At 37.8% G+C, this 23,213-nt stretch overlaps 1 protein-coding gene across 6 annotated transcripts in view; it reads right to left on the bottom strand.

Moving 5' to 3' along the window:
• LOC136830677 (uncharacterized) overlaps positions 1-21,751 on the bottom strand; it is a 300,919-nt gene extending 279,168 nt beyond the window's left edge. For all 6 annotated transcript variants that reach the window (XR_010850710.1, XR_010850711.1, XM_067090314.1 and 3 more), the window contains exon 1: positions 21,515-21,751. Coding sequence is in view for 4 of the 6 variants with exons in the window: in XM_067090314.1 (XP_066946415.1) it covers positions 21,515-21,628 (114 nt within the window). In the remaining 2 variants the exon portion in view is untranslated. The remainder of the gene's footprint in view (positions 1-21,514) is intronic.
• Between the last annotated feature and the right edge of the window lie 1,462 nt (positions 21,752-23,213).

Genomic DNA, 23,213 nt, shown 5'->3' with positions numbered 1-23,213 from the left:
ATCATGAAAAACTCACGCAAGACGCGTCATGTAAAGTTAATGAGATTCCGTTTAGGTGTCTGAAGTACCGTACCTGATGCTACGAATGTCTTCAGCACAAGGTTGACCTTTAATTCAGGGGTTAAAGAGTGAATGCAGAATCCATTTCACCGATTTATCACTAACGCAAGCCTCTTGCGGTTAAATAGCCACTAAGCTTACAAGTTTTCAGTGGTCTAAGATACTGATGAGTTAGTAAAGCAACTACTAGGTGAGAAGAGAGTCGTCGACTGCGTGTGTGAGGAAATAAGAGGAATTGTGCCTTACATGGTAAAAGCATCGTCGCTACATGCCAACGGCAATTATTCTTACAGGCGAAGGATGCTTTGAGAGACGTTAAAAATTGTCATCTGGCAGCGGCACGAGGTATAAACTTTACAGATAACAGCATCTGATTTTATTTGCAGAGGAAAGGCCTCGACTGTAGTCAATGCAAGTAAGTGGCTCTGATAAGCTTTGATAAGAAAGACGCAGAAACATATAATTTGGTGGAGATTGGAAAGGGGGGAGGGGGGGGACCAACAAAACCTGCTAGATAAGAGTAGAAGCAACAAGACTTTAATAAATATGATGAGTGGCACCGAGTGTTAGGAGGATTAAGGCACTGCTGATAGGCTTTTTTTTTTTTTTTTAAATATAATAAAGTGACAGATTTTTACACCCGGAGATTATCCTTGATTAATCAATCAAAGGGTTAATATCAACTTGTTTTCTTCTCTGTTCTATCTATTATATATATATATATATATATATATATATATATATATATATATATATATATATATATATATTTACATGTATATAAATATTTACATATATATAAATTTATATATAAATATTTATATACACATATATATATATATATATTATTATTATTATTATTATTATTATTATTATTATTATTATCATTATTATTATTATTATTATTCAGATGATGAACCTTATTCATATGGAACAAGCCCACCACAGGGGCCATTGACTTGAGATTCAAGCTTCCAAAGAATATGGTGTGCTTTCGAAAGAAACAACAAAAGGTAAAGATAGATAGATAGACAGATACGTGCTCGTATATAGATAGATAGACTCAAATTTATAACACTTAAACAATGACAATCACCCGGAAGGGAACAATAGGTAATATGCTGGAGATGAAGGTGACGAGGAACACACAGGTTTAGGTCAGAATAACCGGGGCGTCGGCCGGAAGTTGTTGAGACAACTGAAGAGGGTGGAGGACCACTTCTGTTGTCAAGGTCACCTCTCCAACACCTGCCGTGGACAACGATTCTCTTTTACTTCGCCTGTCCATCGAAGCTCTTTCGGGGAACTCTCCAGACCTTAGCTCCTAAGTCCAAATAGGCGTCTGATATGGGTAACTCTCCAGACCTTAGCTCTTAAGTCCAAATAGGCGTCTGATATGGGTAACTCTCCAGACCTTAGCTCTTAAGTCCAAATAGGCGTCTGATATGGGTAACTCTCCAGACCTTAGCTCTTAAGTCCAAATAGGCGTCTGATATGGAGGGACGGAGCTCTTGACAATTAGCATTTCCTCACACGTCCTGACTGCATGTTGGTCACAAAAACTAGGGTCGCAAGACAGTTAAAGACTCGTCAACGTAAATGTGAATCAAGACAATCAACGCAAATTCCAACAGATAACTGGAGCTCATTTCAGCCTAGTGCTAATCTACAAGGGCTAACACTAAGACAACCTACAAAACTTAAAAACATGAGTGGAATTTATGGCCACTGAAATTATTTTCGGATCTTTCCTAGATAGTGACCCCCTAGGGATTTTCGGGGGCCGTTATCTACGACTAATATTTCTTGGGGGTCATTATCTTTATGATATTTACAGTCTTTTGCTTATGATTTTACAGTAATCCCCATCGGGCTTGTACTACTAACACGCCGCAAAAGCAGTTCCTCATTGGACGGTTGGGTACCGTTCTCAGCTAGCACCCTGCTGGGCCCGCGTTCGATTCTCCGACCGGCCAATGAAACATTAGAGGAATTTATTTCTGGTGATAGAAACTCATTTCTCGCTATAATGTGGTTCGGATTCCACAATAAGCTGTAGGTCCCGTTGCTAGGTAACCAATCGGTTCTTAGCCACGTAAAATAAATCTAATCCTTCGGGCCAGCTCTAGGAGGGCTGTTAATAAGCTCAGTGGTCTGGTTAAAGTAAGGTATACTTTGACGCCGCAAAGGTGGATACATACCGGGCTAAAACTCATGGGGGTCACTATCTAGGAGAGATACTTTTTGTTTTGTTTTTTTTGACTGCAGAATAGCATAGGGATAAAGACAAATTCCCGCCTTCATGCTGATGATTTCAATCTACTACTGATACAAATGAATGCCCACATAAATACGAAAAAGAAGATTCAGTACAAAAAGAACAGGTCAAATATTTTCTCAGCTTGAAACACAGGAATAAGGCCAATGTGCACAACAGCACGAAGGCCCAGCATTTCGGAGAGCAACTGTTATTCTGTAAATCTCCCACGGCCTAGAAAACATATCTGCGGGATTCTTTTCAGATTAGGAGTGAGTGGACCACTAACACCTTTCTTTTCCAGCCTGATTCTCCTAGTCACAGGAATGTGATCAATAACAGAGACAAGGTAACGGAAAAAGTGACCTACTGGCTATGGATGGCTGGCTTAGGGTAGGAATGGGGAACTAAAAATGTAATCATCATATTTCACCAATTTATATAAAGCATAAAATCACACGAGAACTTCGACAAAAATTACAACCTCAAGTCACGAAATCCCTAGCAGAGCTAAGCACGCAGTGTGGCCTAGAATAAATGTGACAGTTCAACGAATCTCACGAAATATTAGACACACACACACACAGGCCTATATATATATATATATATATATATATATATATATATATATATATATATATATATATATATATATATATATATATATATGTATATACTTATATATACATACATATATATATATATATATATATATAATATAATATATATATATATATATATATATATATATATATATATATATATATATATATATATATATATATATATATATATATATATATATATATATATATATATACAGTATACTTACGTATGTACAGCAAACTCAAAACACAAATGAGTAGACTTATGTTCATTATGAAGTAAATATAAATAATACTGACAACTACCAACTGTCACGCAACGAAAATGAGACTCGAAATATATAGAAAATGGTATTTATCGCAGGTAAGCATGACCTGTAAGTCTATGTAAGCGCAAAAAATTCCAGCTTTTTTTAGAATGTATGACCCTGGAAATGAAGGTATGTAAAATAGTTAAAAAAAAAAAAGAATAGTTCATTTGGGGAGATTTGCTCGTACATATATTTTTCACTTGAAAATCTAGAAAATTCTAAGCTTACGAACAAAAGACAATACCGTACCCTAAAAGTATCAGCATATCAAAAAATCAAAGACGGAAAATGACGCAAACATATATTTGTATTGTTATTCCATTCGTACAGAAAAAAAGCAAGAGGAGTGAAGTGACGCAATAGAATGAGATTGACGATTATTTGAGCTACTTAACGACTGCTTAAACAAATACAAGCGAACACGCATATAGTGATCCTTCAGGGACAGAGGAAAGGGGTATTAAAAAAGTTCGCAAAAATTAAAACAAGATGGATGCTTCCATAAAATGTTAGGAAATAGACTTCATCCAGGAAGGCACATTTTAAAACTGGAAGAATAAAAGAAGTAAAGGAAGGAATGGTGGAAGAATAAAAGAAGTAAATGAAGGAATGGTGTAATGAGGACTAGCCTATATGTAAGTGAAGTTATTTTGAGTTCAGATGTAAGGAAAATGAGAGACAGAAGATTACAAATTATACACAGGGAATTACGACAGCTAAAAGGAGGAAAACCATAATACCAGATAGAGAGAAGACACTAAGAAATACCAAATATGACCTCATGTTTTATGTAAAAAAAAAAAAATGGTGCTTTGAAAGGGAGTGATTCGGCTGGACTTGTTGACAACATTGGGTCCTATGAAGGTAGGCCTAACAGAGTTGAAATTGCAATAGGCCTACTTGATCTGATTTCGATAAAGCTCTGTAGAACAGTTGGGAAGTGACTGCACACAACTGAGAAATAAATGTAAAAAGAATGTAATAAAAAAATACCGAAAAGGAGAGAGTGTGTCTCACGAATGCAGGTTTTATTTGTCTACTGGGAAAACGTAGGAACATTGCTGGCTGATTAGGTATTACTGGCTATAAATATAGACATCTTGCAAACAAGAGTGAATCTCAGGAGCGAAATACTTTGTATCGTACAGGAATTGTGTCCTGAATAACGAATATTTTTCCATAGCAAAAAGTAAAGCATAACCGTAAAAAATTCACACAAATTTTTTTATATCTCAAAACACAAACGAGTTTTAAGAGAATGTGGGAGATGTATATGGCAGCTAGGATTATTGTGTTCATGATGAAAATGATGATAGTGGGTCACTGTTTGAAGAAGGCGGAAAATCACTCGTAACACCCAAAAATATTACATGCTGGGCATAAGGGATAAAAGACGGATCACAAACTTTCTTATTAATTATTGCAGCTGGAATATTAGTCCATCCAATTCATAACCTTCAAACAGCAACAGCTAAACAAAGAGAAGTATCTTTAGAAAGAACAAGTAGAACATGTAAAAAAAATGCGCTGAAATGTCTTCGGCGCAATCGAGTTTTCTGTACAGCGTATAATACTGTATGAAACTCTCAGCCACCTCTCATGAAACTCTCAGCCGCGGCCCATGTATCTTTCAGCCATGGCCAGGTGGTGGCCTGTGTTGTTGGCACCTGTAGCGGTGACAGACGCACGATCATGGCTAACTTTAACCTTAAATAAAGTAAAAACTACTCAGGCTAGAGGGCTGCAATTTGGTATGTTTGATGATTGGAGGGTGATGATCAAAATATCAGTTTGCAGCCCTCTAGCCTTAGTATATAATTTTTAAGACCTGAGGGCGGACAGAAAAAGTGCGGACGGACAGACAAATAGCAGCCATCTCCTTTAGCTTTCTTTTAAAGAAAACTAAAAATGAGACACAAACAACAAAGCTCAGACAAGGCGCTTTTTTCAAACGAGCAATATTAAATTTTCCTTACGAAAAGTTTGTGTTCCTAATTATATACTTCTCTTAAACTAACAAACAGACAATAAACTTTAAAATCATATTTTGTAAGCGCCTATATGTTCAATTAGCCTATATAAATATACTAGATAGAAGAGCAAGCTGATGGCTGTACAAGTGAGAAAATGTGATGAGTGGCGCAGTGTGTTGATGAATTTATTTGTAGATGCATTAGGAAATGAAGTTTGTCAAACCCTTTACACGTGTTTCATCCGTGATTCAGTAGTTACAGGATTATTGAGGCAACTCTGTTGTCATGTTTCATTCACTGGACTACGACCTAACAGGAATGAAGCTGTAACACACACCCATACATAAACATATGAATTCATATACAATATATATATATATATATATATATATATATATATATATATATATATATATATATATATATATATATATATATATATACATTTATATTCATGTATGTATGTATGTATGTATGTATGTATGTATGTATGTATGAAGATGGCTAGATAGACACATAAGAGCGTGGCATCCCAAAAATAAGTTTTCACTCAAGTGAAAATTTATTTTTAGGATGTATATACTCTATATATACATTTATATACATGTGTGCATGTATGTATGTATGAGGACAGACAGGTAGACAGATGGATACACATAAGAGCGTGGCATCCCAAAAATAAATTTCCACTAAGTTCACGCCATTTGAAACACCTGGCTGGTGAACACGACATACCATCATACATCAACATATACATACTTCTGTCTGGTTAAACTAAACCCGCTATTATTGATGCCGAACGCAGAAGGATGAATGAAAAGGATCCTGAACTCAGCAGTTACCTGCTCTAGTTGCATACAAAATCAAAACTGCAAGATGTATCTGTTTGCTCTCCTAAACTTGGTGTCATTAATAACCCGACGAGCTAGCAAAATGGTTCCTCGCCGGAATAAGAATACATGACTAACACACACACACAGAGAGAGAGAGAGAGAGAGAGAGAGAGAGAGAGAGAGAGAGAGAGAGAGAGATGATGATGATGATGATGATGATGAGACTTGTAGGGTAAGGAGGGACAGCCAAGGATAAAGGGGGAAGTTGGCCTTGAGTATGGAACATGCAAAAGTCACCTCTCTCTCTCTCTCTCTCTCTCTCTCTCTCTCTCTCTCTCTCTCTCTCAGGACAACGCCACCGACACATACACACCCCACTCCGCAAAGCCATGCATTTCTGTCAAACATTAGTCCATTCAACCTTGTGGATTTCACAATATTCTAAAACTATTTTCTCCATGCGCTTACATGTAAGTGTAACGTGCCACAAGACACCTTCTTTGCCTGCCCCTGGAAAGAGTAAAGTAAAAATTTTCAGATGTCCTCCACTCGTTGTTTCCAGTAACTTGCACCACACTAAGTACGGCCTCAGACAATGAACCGCATGATTATCGACAATAAACTAAAAGACAAATTCTGACTGAAGTCCTCCTTCAACTCATGGAGTGACACTCACTCTCCCTGCAACGGAAGGTCCAAGTCAGACTACAGGAGGAGGAGGAGGAGGAGGAGGCTGCACGGGAGGAGGAGGAGGGGAGGAGGAGGGGGAAGGAGGCTTGGGACATCTGGATTGGCTTCGATAATCCCCGTTCTTGAATCTGGACCTAAGAACCCCCCTCGGCGAGAATCACTCATGCATGACAAAATGGACGCATGACGGTGCTATACCCCATGTGTGTGCGTGCGTGCGTATGTGAATGTATCCGCTGGGCATGCCATGCCGAACCGGTTCTTTCTCCGCCAAGACTTCCACTCCATGCCCTTAAAAGGATGGTTGGTGGCAGCAGAGGAAAACGATAGAGAAGCAGAAAAAAGAAAGAAAGAAAGACCAGCGTACAAATTCACCTCATCTTCAACCCCACCTACCTTCATTCCATCCTAACCCACGAGGGGGGGGAGGGTAGCCCAGGAGGCGTCCCCCAACACCCCCTACACGGAACCCCCATCCCTGGAGTGATCGTGCTTGGCTCAGCGTGACTGAGGTACGATAATTGCCATGCCAACAGTCCATTCCATAACCCTTGGGGGTTTGACCAGCAACCGTGGTCTAAACTCGTCTGTTGTACATATAAGGAAATAATTTCGCTAGCAGAGTCATGGCGGTGCTCATTTCGATGGAAAGTTGTGTCCATTCATCACATTTGAAACGGATCATTGCAATCACGAAACAGAATTATGTAATGAGACTTATCAGTGCAAATTTTTTTTCTAACATTACGTAATACTAGAGAGGGCTTGGCCTCCGTTATCATTTAAAACTCGTTTATGAAGATAAGCTATGTGAGTCATTCGTTTTCTACGAAGAAAACATCTCCATATCTCCAACGGTTAGGTCTTAGACTTCACAAAGAAATTAAGACAAATTTAACTCTTTCCCTCCCAGCTGTAGCCCCGTTTCTCGTTTCTCTCTCTCTCTCTCTCTCTCTCTCTCTCTCTCACACAGAGGAAAAGGGAGCAACGATCTCACAGTGCAGCTCTCCTCCAGTGAATGCTAAGTGATAATCACTAAACAAATAAACACATCAGCAACTGAATTACTTTCATTCTAACCATATCGTGTTGCATAATTCATATGATCCGTAATGCATGCTGTGTGTATATATATGGTGTAGCATCTTCATGCAGCAGTGCGCGTGTGCGCGCATGCACGTTCACAACACACACACACACACACGCACAGGGCAGTGACTGGTCTTGTCTTTGTTTCATTCCGGATCCTCCAACTGCTCTCGGAAAAGCGAAGGTGTTTATAAATTACGTGCATATATATATATATATATATATATATATATATATATATATATATATATATATATATAATATATATATATATATATATATATACACACACACAAACACATACTCCACATACATAATTTTATATATATATATATATATATATATATATATATATATATATATATATATATAATATTTCTATATGCACAAAAGTCCTTTTGTGCAACTCTTACAAACAAAATATATTAATTATTGATTAACAATAACTATAACAACTCAGAAAAAGGCTGAACTGACGATATAAAAGCCTTCGAAACCGTAACTCCATGCCTCGTCTAAACTGTGTAATGTGACCATTTCATTAATTTTCGCTGTCGAACTTCTCGGTTCCAGAGGTCCTTTATTCCTCACACCGTTGGACTGTGGAACTGCCTCCCTGCTGAGGATGTCGTGCAATTAGAACTTCAAAAGTTCAAGCAAAGATGCAATGCATTCCTACCCTAATGATTTTCTCCATGCATTTTAATACACTTCTATCTATTTATTAATTTAGTAATTAATGCTTTTCTTTTTAATAAGTGAGATCTCTTCTTCCTGTATTTCTTTGGAAGTTTGAATTTCAAGTCAGTGGCCCCTTTGGTGGGCTTGTTCCATATGAATAGGGTTCATCTTCCGAATAATAATAATAACAGTAATAATAATAATAATAATGGAAAGAGAAACCCACACGATTCTTGTGTATAACTTGTTTACTGGTAAATATTCACATATTACTTTGATCAAAGTAATATGTAAATATTTACCAGTAAACAAGTTATACACAAGAATCGTGTGGGTTTCTCTTTCCATCTTCAGAAGAAAACTGAAAGAAGTTTAATAATAATAATAATAATAATTGAAATAATTACGTCCGTTCGTTACTTAAAATAGTTAGACCAAGCCATCAGCAAGCAAATAACACACAAAAGCAGAAATGACAGAACACGCAAGATCCGCAAAAGAAGAGACGAATTTTTCTCGTCTTTCTTTAGACGTGAAAAGCAGAGATAACAAATGCCATTTCCTTCCTGAAAGCAACTTCCTCTCAAGCCGGTAATGTCTGAGTGGAACTCGTGGATATTAGACTTGGAATCGAGAACATCTATTAAAACTTGATGGCTGCTGAACTCAGTAACACCCAACTCGAAGCTGACAATAGTGATGTTAATTATTACATGGGTCAATAAACCTAATCTTGGCATTGTTATTGTTACTGTACAATGACGAGTAGTGCCAGATACCTTATAGGATAGTCAGTCAGTCTGCGTTATGACTTAATAAAACTGCACATAAATGATAAAATAAATAAGCACACAGACACACATATAAATACATATATACGTATGTATATATATATATATATATATATATGTATATATATATATATATATATATATATATATATATATATATAGTCGGTTACAGCAGCAGCTACTATCTGTGGCGCGGGTTCATAAGCCGGCTGATCATACTTTGCTATCCGTGTAGACATCCCGGGATTATATATGTAATCAACGGATTTTGCTTAAAAAGCAAATGGATGTAACAGACTAAATACACACACAAAACAAAGCCACTACAACACCTTCTAACAAACATCTCACACGTCTCGAACTCTCGCCATACCCGCGCAATAACTTCTCGCTGCTGGGAGAAAGGGCGTTGGGTCTGGTATGATACATGAAACATACGTACCGGGGTCTAAGCGATGTCAGAGGGCAGCCGATCGAGACCACAGGTCTGGCCCAAAGCCAAATCAAAAGTCCTTCAAAAGAATCGATACAAAAATGGGAATAAAAGCACGTTAAAAAAAAGAAGAAAAAGAAGAACACTCGTATATAGGTAGGTTTGAAAGGTGTAACGGGAGGAAAACCCCGCATTTGCACTGAAATAACTGTTAGGAGAGGCTGAATAGCAAGATGGAAGACAGAGAATATGAATGGAGGTACAGTAAAAGGAATGAAAGGAGTTGCAGCTAGGGGTCGAAGGGACGCTGCAAAGAATCTTTAGTAATGCCTACAGTGCACCCCGTGAAGTGCACTGACGGCACTACCCCGATAAGGGGTCGAGGCTTTGTGTTTAATAAATCATTTCCAAAGAATTCGTGTTAAAAAGAGTCGCTCGAATAAAATGCAGCTATTCAAATTTAAATTTTGTATAAATTAGATCATAAAATAACTCAAGAAGTCTGTTTAAGAACCATATTTTGGAATAAATCGAAAGTTGAGCTTGAACACTCAAGATACTCAATATGCAACCATTGCAAAAGCAAACAAGTAAAAAAATGCGCCGAAGTTTCTTCGGAGCAATCCAGTTTTCTGTACACCCGCTACAGCGTATAATCAAGGCCACCGAAAACAGATCTATCTTTCGGTGGTCTCTGTATAATTCTGTATGAGCCGTGGCCCATGAAACTTTAACCACGGCCCGGTGGTGGCCTATCCTATATCGTTGCCAGTAGCTCGATTATGACTAAGTTTAACCTTAAATGAAATAAAAACTACTCAGGCTAGAGGGCTGCAATTTGGTATGTTTGATGATTGGAGGGTGGATGATCAACATACCAATTTGCAGCACTCTAGCCTCTGTAGTTTTTAAGATCTGAGGGCGGACAGAAAAAGTGCGAACAGAGCAAAGTGCGGACGGACAGACAAAGCAGGAGCAATAGTTTTCTTTTACATAAAACTAAAACTGGTTTTCTCTATACAAAACCTAGTCAATAATCGATTTGGAAACAAGAATCACAGGCAAAACTTAAAATCTGGCTGTGCTATTATTCAATATTCTGAATTCCCAAGAATCTACAAAGAATGTGCCCAAGACAGTAACAAATTGCCCCCTGGCCAGGATCAAATCTGGCCAAATAGGACATCATATATTAGTTGGATTTTATACGTCTCGTCGTGATTCCTAATATTATGAGTTTTTGGTTTCTTGTTTTTGTTTCTGGGATGAGAAAGGATCAAGCGATTTGCATGGTGGCTTGTGGTCGGCTAGGAAATCCAGATATTTCTCATTTGCTTGGGTAGCAGCGTACCAAAGATTTAAAGGATTTTTAGTGTTCTTTAAAATTTACAAGGTGCATAACATTAGTTACTATGCGTAACTTCTTTTCCATTCTAGATGATTTTTTAGTTACTTTGCGTAACTTCTTTTCCATTCTAGATGATTTTATCATTTTGGCAGTCTACTGAAAGCCACCAACTTCAGAGTTATTTCGTGCAAAGTATGTTTCAATATTTTAAATTACTAGGATATTTTGGCAAACTAAACAAGTTAGATCTTTCATTCTGGAGTCATTTCTTTATATTTTACTGCTACTGTTATTCCTACTCTTCTCTTTGTGGCCTTCATATTGATACTGATGCATCGATATCTTATAAAATTTCTTAGACGGAACTAAGAGAACTACTTGATCAAATCTAATGTTCTTTAGTCATTCTTCTCGTTAAATAAATATCAACTGTTTTATTTTATACTATGGAGAAAAAGATCCTTTAGTTTACTTTAATCCTTACAACCATCCCATGAGCTCTCTCTCTCTCTCTCTCTCTCTCTCTCTCACACACACAAATAACGTCCGATTCCATACAGAGAAGGTCCTCGACGAGGTAATCTCATGGCAAGGGTGGAACTAATCTACATGTAAATGTATTGGCGAGTCTCTCTCTCTCTGAAAATTATTGATATTCACCGATGACGACGAATCATTTGCATGAAGGTGAAACTATCAAGATACCGACCTTTTTACCAAGCATCGTAATCAAGAGAAGGAGTGAACGCCGCCTAGTCAATGACGCCTAGGAGGGCCCACCCCGCCTACAGTCACTGAGATCTAACCAATCAAGTCTCAGTTATAACTGTCAACAGATGAACTGTTCTCTGATAGTCCCGGAGCCACAAAACTTCCATTCAAGTCCTCGCTCTATGTGCTCGGAGCGAGATGGACGGACAAGCCTTTCCTGCGTAACGGTTGGATTTAGACAGCCGTTAGGTCCACTCAAAAGAATAATCGTTGGAAAAAAAATTATTTCAGACATGAACTGACAGAAGAATCTACCGTAACATACAGTAATGACCTTAGAAACGTGAAGGCCCAGAGGGCAAAAAAAAAAAATGTCAACATGGGAAACCACAAAAAAAAAAAAAATAAATAAAAGATTCTCTCAAAACTGCTGAGAGAACAAAGAAAATACCACGTTCACATCTCAGTGAACTTTGATACCAGACATATCGCCTTGATGTTAAACCGAAGTAGCGAGAGGAAAAACTAGAATAAGTCAAGGAAAAAAACTGGTACTTTGTAAGGTCTCCGAAAGGGTGAAAAGTCTGTTACATAGCCTATACTCGAACTGTGAGGGATGTTCTCCGTATCTCGTCATCAAATGTGAGCCACTTCGTTTCCCCAGAAAAATGTATGAAAAACCGGAAGTATGCAGCCTCTGGCAAAGAGAGAGAGAGAGAGAGAGAGAGAGAGAGAGAGAGTAGCATGTCACACTAAGTATTGAGTTAGTAAGACGAACTAGCTTATATATCTGGAACATGAGACGGTGATCAGCAATTTCGTTTTTAAAAACCGAAATTCTGGAAACACTACAGGTAATATATATATATATATATATATATATATATATATATATATATATATATATATATATATATATATATATAAATATATGTGTCTGTGTGTACGTACGCGTATCGTGTGATTAATTCTATTAACACGTCACACAATGTAAAAGGCACAAGAGCCGCACCTAGCCAGCAAACGCGATAACAGTGACAGGTAAATAAAACATCTCATCACTTTTACAAATTAAGAAATAATCCCGAAATTATGAAAAATGGGCGACCAGAAAATTCAAATATGCCTTTCAATCAATACATAACCACACACACACACAAAGCATTCGGTGAACACACAGGTAACGCAAAGTTCCAGGAACAGTGTTGTCATGGCAACCTCCCTTGGAACAGAACAGGAGTATCAATGTACCCCTTGTTGCAGTACACCTCGAGCGTAAATGCAATGTCACTACGGCAAATGAAAGGCCGTGGGTGTGCTGTTATAGTCCAAATAAGACAAAGTCACACACTGCTTCGTCGAGCGGCAAATATCCAGAAACGCCGACCAGAATCTTTGCATGTTCTCCAAACAGAGGATCTCGGAACCACGAGAGATTACCAAGATGGATTTGAAACCGCTGTCAAATACTGGCGTATCTCAACGTAAGAGACTTATTCAGGCATGCAACATTAAACTGATCTGGTCGGATGGATTCGCTGCTACAGGTTTTTCCAGCGAACTCCCACAACTGTCCAGATTTGTTGCAAAGGTAGGAAAAATTTCGACTTTTCCTCGGGCTGGTATTCTCAACGCGACCACAACAAACAAACCGTTGCAACAAAGGATATCGGAAGATCCTGTTAGCTATCGGATTCTCCGTATCTGGGAAAGGAAACTGGCTAGACGTAATTCAATAATTCCTGTGAAAGATATTTAACACTAAAATTCATATGGAATTTGTTATCAAGTAACAGCGTAAGCAAACAAACAAACACATACGCACACACACACAAACACACGCATATATAGGCCTACAGTATATGCAGATATAATTTTAAATATAATATACTTATTATAGCCTATATATATATAAAAGCACATAAAAAGCCATTTATAGGGAAAAACCATAAATTTCCACTGATAATTTTCTGGGCTTAGAACACTAATAAATTACAGTAAAGGGTTTACAATAAATGATATGTTTAACAGACCTCTGAACTCTTTTAGGGTTCTTCTCAAAGCTGGGAAAAGAAGTTTACAATATATATATATATATATATATATATATATATATATATATATATATATATATATATATGTGTGTGTGTGTGTGTGTGTGTGTGTGTGTGTGTATAATAATGGCCAAGCTGCATGAAAGGTTCAAAAAAGAAACTAAGGAGTGCCAGATGATTTCAATTGTTTTACAAGAAAGTACTTGGCACGCTGTCGTTTCTTTTCAAGCCTTTTCTGTGGTTTATCAAAGTCAAGTGCATATATGTAATTCTTGTGTGTGTGTGTGTGTGTGTGTGTGTGTGTGTATATATATATATATATATATATATATATATATATATATATATATATATATTCAAGAATCACAAATATACACGTGATTTTGATAAGTCAAAGAAAAGGCTTGATATTATATTATGTAAAATTTTATGGGCATCCTTTATTAAATGGAATACTTGTGTAACAGCAAATTTGTATAATTTATATATATACATATTTATATATATGCATATACATTTAAATATACATGCATATACATGTAAATATACATGTGTGTGTGTGTCACGGGAGGAAGCAAATATTGTGGAAGATTCTAAGCATAACACCCATCCAAGATTTCGCTTTTACCTACAATGGTGGCAGTAACCGTTAGTGGATTCGGCCTAATGTTATCTGAAAGCCTGCCAACAATTTTACACAATGCAATTTTATACTTTGAAGTATTAAGCCACAAACAACCGACAACTGTCGAATTCACTTTATAAATAACTTACTTCCAAAGGAAATCATAAATGACAAGTGCACCTATCTTGCCCAAAATTCGAACCTATGTCTTTTTGGTTGGCGCATGAGTTACAGTGACTTCAACATTCAGCCGTGAATATACTGTACAGTTTATACATATACAGTTCAGAAATGTTTCGCAAAGGATTTTCCACGGACTATCAAAGGGTAACGATGTTAAAGGATTGAAGGAAAGCACGGAACATGAAGTAAGGTTTAGGTTTGTTTTTACACTCGTATCGATAATCAAAAGGAATCAGATACAACGCGTGGGACTTTCCTCGCTGCAAAGGTCCTTTTTCAAAAATTACTTGATCATGAGCACAGTAATACATTTCAAAATATAGAAAAGAATCCATACGTGTCTAGGTAATTAAATACCCTCGGTCATCATTAGCATGAAAAACGAAAACCATTTAAAAGCAACACATGGACTAATGAACAAATATCTTGAATATCTTGCGAAAGAAACTCAGATAGCCATAAAGAAAAACAATATACTTGAAGTCATTTCCTAGGAACCCAGTGCTCTAAAGACGGTTTCCTCAAGACCTATGAATTATACGGTATACAGTATAACAGCAGGTAAGGAGGCGAGGCACCCCTCTCCAAAGGTGTTTATCTGAGCTGTAGGGAAGAGGTGGTGGTGGGGGTGTGACCTGGGGAGGGGGGGGGGAGGTTGGACGGGATCCGCCTGACGTAATGGCTAACGGTATAGGTCAAGTTTTCGACGAAGATTTGGTGCGATTATTACTATGAGTGGAGGGTGATCATGAGTGGTCAGTGGGTCAGATCATACTTACTGTATAGCGTTGGTTAATCATACTTTAGCTCGCGAAATGACAGCTGGAAGATTAGGCTGTGCTGTTCCGAGAGGAATATTCGCGTGTTCTGAGGTACTCAGGCGCAATCTAGACTCTAGAGCACCGTGGACCTTGATTTACAGTAGGTACAGTATCAAGCGCACACCTACGACCAAACAAAGTAGTGAGCGAGCACACTCACATGCGCATACACACACACACACACTCTCTCTCTCTCTCATACACATACACACGAGAGAGAGAGAGAGAGAGTGAGTATACGACCATGAATAAACTGAAACCAAAAAAACGCTTAGAGAAGGCAAAAAAAAGTCTTGCACTCCCTTCTCTGAATTTCCTCGTGACCATAGTATTCAGTTTATATTTTATATCATTCAGTTATTCCCATTTTATATATATATATATATATATATATATGTGTGTGTGTGTGTGTGTGTATAATATATATATATATATATACAGTATAGGCCTATATGTATATATTTTGTATATCCCTTGGGAAAATTAGGATCCTGAAGAGGGATGATGTTGCCATTCCCATGACTTTCGACCTAGGTTACGACCTCACTAGTCACCTATCTACCAAGTACACAATTAACTGCTTAGATAAGCGGAGGCACAATTTTAAGCAAGAGTGCCAAAATCTGGTTTTGAATAAATTGCTCCTCTACTCAAGGGAATAAATATAATGCTTAAAGATAATGAAAGAAAAGTTGGTGCCTGTATCATGAGCAGTACAGGCTATGAGACGAACCAGCCATCAAGCAAAGTGCTTCTTGTATGTGCAGTAATCAATACCAACGTCAATAGTTCTGCTGTGTCACTGAAGTTTTGTCTTGAGAGGGATGGAACTGATTTACCAAGCTGAACTGAAAAGCGAGGTGGGAATCTATCTACCCTTTCAAAATTAAATTCTACACATACGGAAAACCAGTCGTATGGTGCACAACGTACTGCCAAGAGGAGAGAAGTCTACATACCTTGTTCACCTCAAAGTACAAAGAGAATATTTTATATCTTCATTAACATCTAATGTTAGTGTTTCAATGAGGGAGATGTTACCCACTACCTCTATGCCCGTATATAAAAGCACCACTGTACACTATGCAAACACCCACATAGACAAACTGTAAGCAGCGTTAGTGAGTAATTTCATTCACAAACACACCATACACATATAAGATTTCGTCAATTTGAAAACAAAGCTTTAAAAAGAATATCAGGGGTCAGATGGAAGGGCATAGTGAGAAACGAACCCAAATGAGAAATATGGAATTCCGTTTGTAGATGAGATAACGATGAAAGGGAGACTGAGAAATGATTCGGACACGTCCTTCATACAACCCCTGGGAGAATAGTACAAGAGAGTGAGAGCTGGTCTCCTGTGGGCACCAGAATAGTGGAAGACCCAGACCTAAATGGATGAGAACTGTGAGAAGGGAGGCTGGAGATGAGTGGAGATCTGTGGATTAGGCTAGTTCCCATCCAAGTAGGTCTAGTCTTCCAACTCTTTCGGGGTCCAGGGGGGCTAAGATGATACTATCGTGTGATATTATCCCACTGGGTGCCGGAAGAGCATGTCAAGTTGTGTCAAAGTTTCACACGTGAATTCTTAACACTAAAATACAAATGCCCCTCAGTGTCGAATTTACCTCGAGAATAACATACCCAAAGAGAACTATACTTCACAAGTGTATTTACCCTAGGATCTGAATCTACTTTTAGGTACTGTACAAGGATGACAGTGGATGAATCATCTCTGATCACATCCTGCCCAGGGTGTTATTCCGCAGGTAAAATGAAATCAACATTAAAGGTTATTTGTGTGTATAGCCTATATAGCCTATACATGTGTGTGTGCAGCCATCACGATATCCCGAACCCAGAAACGGAGACCCTTTCCTTCAAGTTCCATGAAAATATCAACGCCCAATTATCCTGATTAAACTTCGGAAAATACAATAGTTTCTTAACGAAATGGCCTTTGTTTCTGCACATCAAGTTGGGAGGATAAACTGTATTACCAAGTACCTTCTGTGAACCCAGATTTGAGAGAGAGAGAGAGAGAGAGAGAGAGAGAGAGAGAGAGAGCATGACTGGGCTATTGCGGAAGGTTAGGTGGTGAAAATTCAATTCTACCAGATTTTACACGCTATAATATAAAGTTTCTTTCGCACCATTTCATACATGAAGAGTGACTCAGCATTGGGCTCATCCGGCGTCTTATTCAAAAGTTAAAAAAAGACATACTTAAGACATTATACCTGTTTTACACTGCTTATAGACAGGGGAAAAACAACCCTGCAAAACAATGAGCATTATACATACCACAAAAACCTGGAAGGAAACAACGACGACACTTCTCCTCACCTTTTGGAACAGACATCATCAATCCAATTAAAATGCGTTGGGTTTGAAAGGTAGCAGAAAATAAACCAGTTCAGTAAAAAGACACTATAACCATACAACAGTCCACCTACCGGGTACACGTACATGAGATGGCTACAAAAAAAAAAAAAAAAAAAAAAGTCACAGCAATTCACCCTCCACGTGCTTACACGATAAGGCCTGAAAATGATTCCTATTCCTGCGTTTGAAAGCGGAATGTTCACCTGAGCTGAGTCCCACAGAAAACTGGCGAGCCTACAGTTCAAAAACACAAGAAATGAAGGGTTACACTTACGTTATTGTTTTTGTCTCCCCCTCACAGGAAGCCATTCATTATAGGACTAGCCAGTACTGATTAATGGTGGTACTTGCCTCAGCGTGCGGATACTAAGTAACATGATCTTAAACACCTATGTATTTGTGAACCATAATTATACTTCACCTTCATGTATTTTAGCAGTATCAAGGAAACAAGATTTTATTTTCATGTAATCTTGAAATTTAAGCCATATTTATCTTTTATATTATTAGGCATTTAGCATTCATTTGCAGGGATAAAAGAGTATACCACAAAACTTTCTAATTCATTGTTTTACCTCTCCTACCCTTCGCACGCCATCGCAGTATATATTTTTCACACTTTCAACAGATTCACCACACTCCTCCGATTCAAAGTTGACCTACAGTACACATTTCATTTCATATAGGCTATTACGGGTTTCTCAAATATCCTTTCATATATCCCAACTTTTACCGTTATAGCCAATTCTGTTCTGTTCGTACTCATTGCAAAGATTGTACCTTTCTTGACTCGGTCTAACAGAATCACATTTTCTATGATTCAACTCTAACTTTACGTGACCATCTTCATGGTTTCCATTTACACTCATGACCGTAATTTTGTTAACATTAACTTCCAAACTCTTTCACTGTTCGGTGCAGCTTCTCATTCCTATCATCAGCCTGAACGGTACAATCTGCAAACATCTACCCTTAACTCCATTCACGACCCCTTTTCTTCACTTTTAAACCGCTCTTTCCCAGACTTCAGTCAGTACTCCATTCTATGAATATTCACCAGTTATTAAGACAGCAATTCGTTCTTTGAGAGATACTTTTCACCAAACCATTCGCTTTCCTGTCAGCATATTCTAACTGCAAGCTTTTCATGTATATATCATAAAAATCCTTCTCCTGATTTAAAAAAGTGCCTGCTACACATTGTCTCTGCGTGACATCATAGCAGGCTTTAAGGTCCATGTTTGCCACTTTGTTTCTCTACTTACCTTTCTCAAATAACTGTTTCATTACAAACCTTGATCAAGGCACCCTCTTTGTAAACCCCACACAGCTCCCCACTTTTCAGCACTTCCTTAAATACCTTACGATCTCAGTTAAAACCATAAAATATGCCTTTATAATCAGTATCTTTTACCAATTTTCCCTTACACTAATAAATAGCTATTTCTATTACCTATTCCTTAGGAACCTTTCCCTTGTCTAAACATTGCTGAAATACCCTGGGCAGCCTTTCAGTTCCATTATCAACATCATACAGGTGACTCTCTCACTTGCAATCCAATCAGCCCCTGGCACGTATCCAAAGCCCTCTTTATATTCTAAGCAGTTATTCCCACAAGCTTTCTGCAATTATGTGAACGACTCTTCAAAGTACTCACCATATGACAAAACGACTCTCTTTAGCCAGGAACCTCTCCGTTTGAAACTAATATCACAATATCTATTTGCTAATGCTACTTTAGCCAGGAACCTCTCCGTTTGAAACTAGTATTACAATATCTATTTGCTACTGCTACTTTCCTTTCCTAATCCACTTCCTCTTTAGTACTCTTTCTTTCTGTACCTACAGTACCCCTTGAAATTTCTGTATATAGGTCTAATAAATTTTCTAACTCACTTCATCTCAGACTGCAATTACTCAAAATCTTCCTATTGCCCGGCACATTCATCTCTTTCGGGCCGCAACTGCATTCCTATCAATATCCCTCCTCTCTTGCATCACTGAGCATCCCATTTCATTATCCCGGTGTACACTTTTTATTCCTCCATCTCCATGATGACTTAGTAAGCCATCGATGAATTCTAATGCATACTGCTGTTTAATTTTAGCACATATTTCACTCATATTTCATCCCAACACTCGTAACAGTGCCTGTTTTCTTCGATTTTGCAAGTAATGATTACACACACACACACACACACACACACACACACACACACACATATACACATATATATATATATATATATATATATATATATATATATATATATATATATATATATATATATATATATATATAAATATATACACACACACATACGCACCTATACAGAAACTCTGACAAGACACTCGTTTACAGCCCTATACAATTCTACTGGTCTGGTAGCACATTTGCTTAGACATCTGAAAGATTTTTATCATTTATCATTTCATTGCAAGAAACAACAATGTTCGTTTACAGTGACCTAAACAGTAAATACCTACATACTGCATAATAACTTTGCAAGGAGAGATGTAAATCGTCATTTATACTAGAGATCGGTTCTATCAAATTTACATCTTTCACTGTTGGTCAAAAAACGTTATAAAACGAATGTCGATGAAAATCGTTTTGTTCTTTGTTAGGATGACTGCACTATCGTTGCCTTTTGATGCAGTAAACTTCGCTAATCAAAACATCTTTCGTGGTTGGTAATATAATCAACTTTACATCAGGCAACGGACTTGTTTTGGTAGCATTTCTTCATTTTCACGTATATACTTTTGTTTAACAATAACATATTTCGCAAAACCGGCGTCCGATAAATAATAATAATAATAATAATAATAATAATAATAATAATAATAATAATAATAATGAGTAGCTGGACAGGCAAAATACAACCCGCTACCGTCAGCCGTCGTAATGTAACGATCTCCCTCTGGGCATCTTGACAATTTATGAATTTCATCGTACACAGACAACCTATTTATGATTAGGCTAAAGTTTGCACAGTTGTAAATAGAAGATCATTAGATACCCTATACCACTGGTCAAAAAACAAAAGCATTAAACAAATGCCCCTACGTTACGCAAATGAATTAACTTTTAGTACACCACAGCGACATCCTGGGCCAGATGCATTTATTACGGCAGACGAAGTCAAGGTCACATGAACCGATAGGAACGAAGCCTCAACTCTATGACTCCACCTGTACCAGTCTCACCTGTCCAAATCCTTGACAACTTGACCAACACCCATTATTACAAGCAGTTTAACTGCAGTGCGACACCGTGAAAACTTTCCTGAAATTGACACTGTTGCTTAAAGTTGATAACTTTGATACCCCGACGTAGCAGCGCAATGTTTCGAACTTCATACCTACAGTACAGTAAGTTCTCACGTGTAATTTGACAATCACATCCCTGTCTGTGTTAACCCCGTGGCTCAAACCAAACCCCGATTTGCATATATGGCCCACACGCTCTGGCAGAGCGCATTCCCCCGTTTTCTCAAAGGATCCGTATGAATTAACGCCAAATGCATTCGTCTCCGTGGACGTTCTCGCGTGTATCGGAAGTTTAAACAACGAGAGATAATTGAAACAAGAAACTAGATCAGGTATGCGACTGTGGGCAGGAGTGGGCATTCTATCTCTCTCTCCTCATGTTCTCACCTGAAACTGCTGTTCATATAAATCATCTCCTCCGGTCCGTTTGACTTCTAAGGTATCCACATGATTAATGAAATTCTGAAGTACAGTTCTTAGAGGTAATTTTCTTTCCCTCATCCCATGGTATGGGTTGGGGCTATAAAAGCTAACCCCTTCACTACACACATAAGTGATCACATACACAACCTTCCTTCACACAGGTCAAACACACACTAACCGACCCGGGATCCCTACACTCGGTGAGGAGCAACTGGTGGTGGGGCGCCATCTCTTAGGAAATATGTCCTCGCTGCCACCGCCGACGACGACGACGACGTTCTCAAAGAAAATGGGCTCAGGGGTGACTACTCCTTTTGGACTTTAGCATTAAACTCTCTCTCTCTATTTGTTAACTTTGACTTGTAATTTCCTGTATTTTCTTTTCTCTGGGCTTTATTGAAGTAGATGTGATCTAATGTTATTTGATTTCTTCATAAATATGCATTGTAAAGGTTTTAGTGTAAAAACAGGCCTACTGCGCTGTAAAAGTAACAACTTGCAAAATGAACATCTTCAAGAGTGTGGCAAAATATTTTATGTTCGTTATAAGGCCCGAGGAAATTTACAAGCGCAGAATTCTGCATTTCATTTACGATTTTTGCAAGTCAACTATTACTGACAATAACAAAAACCTAATTGAAAACTGCTGTTAGAATATGACCTGGGGAAAACGATTTATGAAATAAGGGCATCCGTTGGAATATCCGCTCTTTCTCTCTCTCTCTCTCTCTCTCTCTCTCTCTCTCTCTCTCTCTCTCTCTCTCTCTCTCAGGCTAAGAGTCTAGAAATCCCATTAACTGTTCGTGATCAACAAGTAATTTACTACACAAAGGTATGTATGCAAATATAAAATACACATACACATAAATACACACACACTCATATATATATATATATATATATATATATATATATATATATATATATATATATATATATCATTCTTATGTTGCTAAATCACACATGACTTTTTGATAATATGCCAACAAATACCCACTGACATCGAATCCGATTGTCCTGGGGAATACCCCCACACCCATAGGTTATTATATGTGATAAATGCATCTGCTCCGGACAGGATTCGAGCCTTTGCCTCTTGGGTTTGATAAAGTGATAGACAATTGTTCTGCCTGCTAAGCTATCAAGAGAATTGTAAGCTTATTTCAGCAGTGATGTACATATTTCTGGAAATGCAGGAAAACGTCCGTCTCCACCATGATAGTCTTCGTAGCACTTTCTCATGACAGTTTTGTCACTAACGCACACGTGTTTTTTTTTTATACTATTCAAAATCATTACAAATGAATTCGTGCGCGTTCTTGTTTATATATTTACATGAATGTGGAGAATGAGAGTGGAAAGGGGCAGCAGCATTGTAATAATCAAATACGATAATCGTCATCAACAATTAAAGGGTACGCGAGAGCAAGAGGCCGTGCTGGCATAAGACCAGCTTAATGTGTAGGCCTATGTCTCCGAGAAAAGCGCTCGAGGACTGTACTCCATCAAAATACAGTAACTAAGTGAATAAATACATAAAAACAAATAAACACATCATTGAAAAGAGGGAATGGGAGTCTTGTATTTTCATATGAAATGAACGCAATAACGAATGAAAGTCAACACAGAACTCGTGTCCTACCCGATTGAAATACAAGTAAGT

This window comes from Macrobrachium rosenbergii, chromosome 4 (genome assembly GCF_040412425.1).
Source record: "Macrobrachium rosenbergii isolate ZJJX-2024 chromosome 4, ASM4041242v1, whole genome shotgun sequence".
Taxonomy (NCBI): Eukaryota; Metazoa; Arthropoda; class Malacostraca; order Decapoda; family Palaemonidae; genus Macrobrachium; species Macrobrachium rosenbergii.
This window is presented reverse-complemented; position numbering and strand designations above follow the sequence as displayed.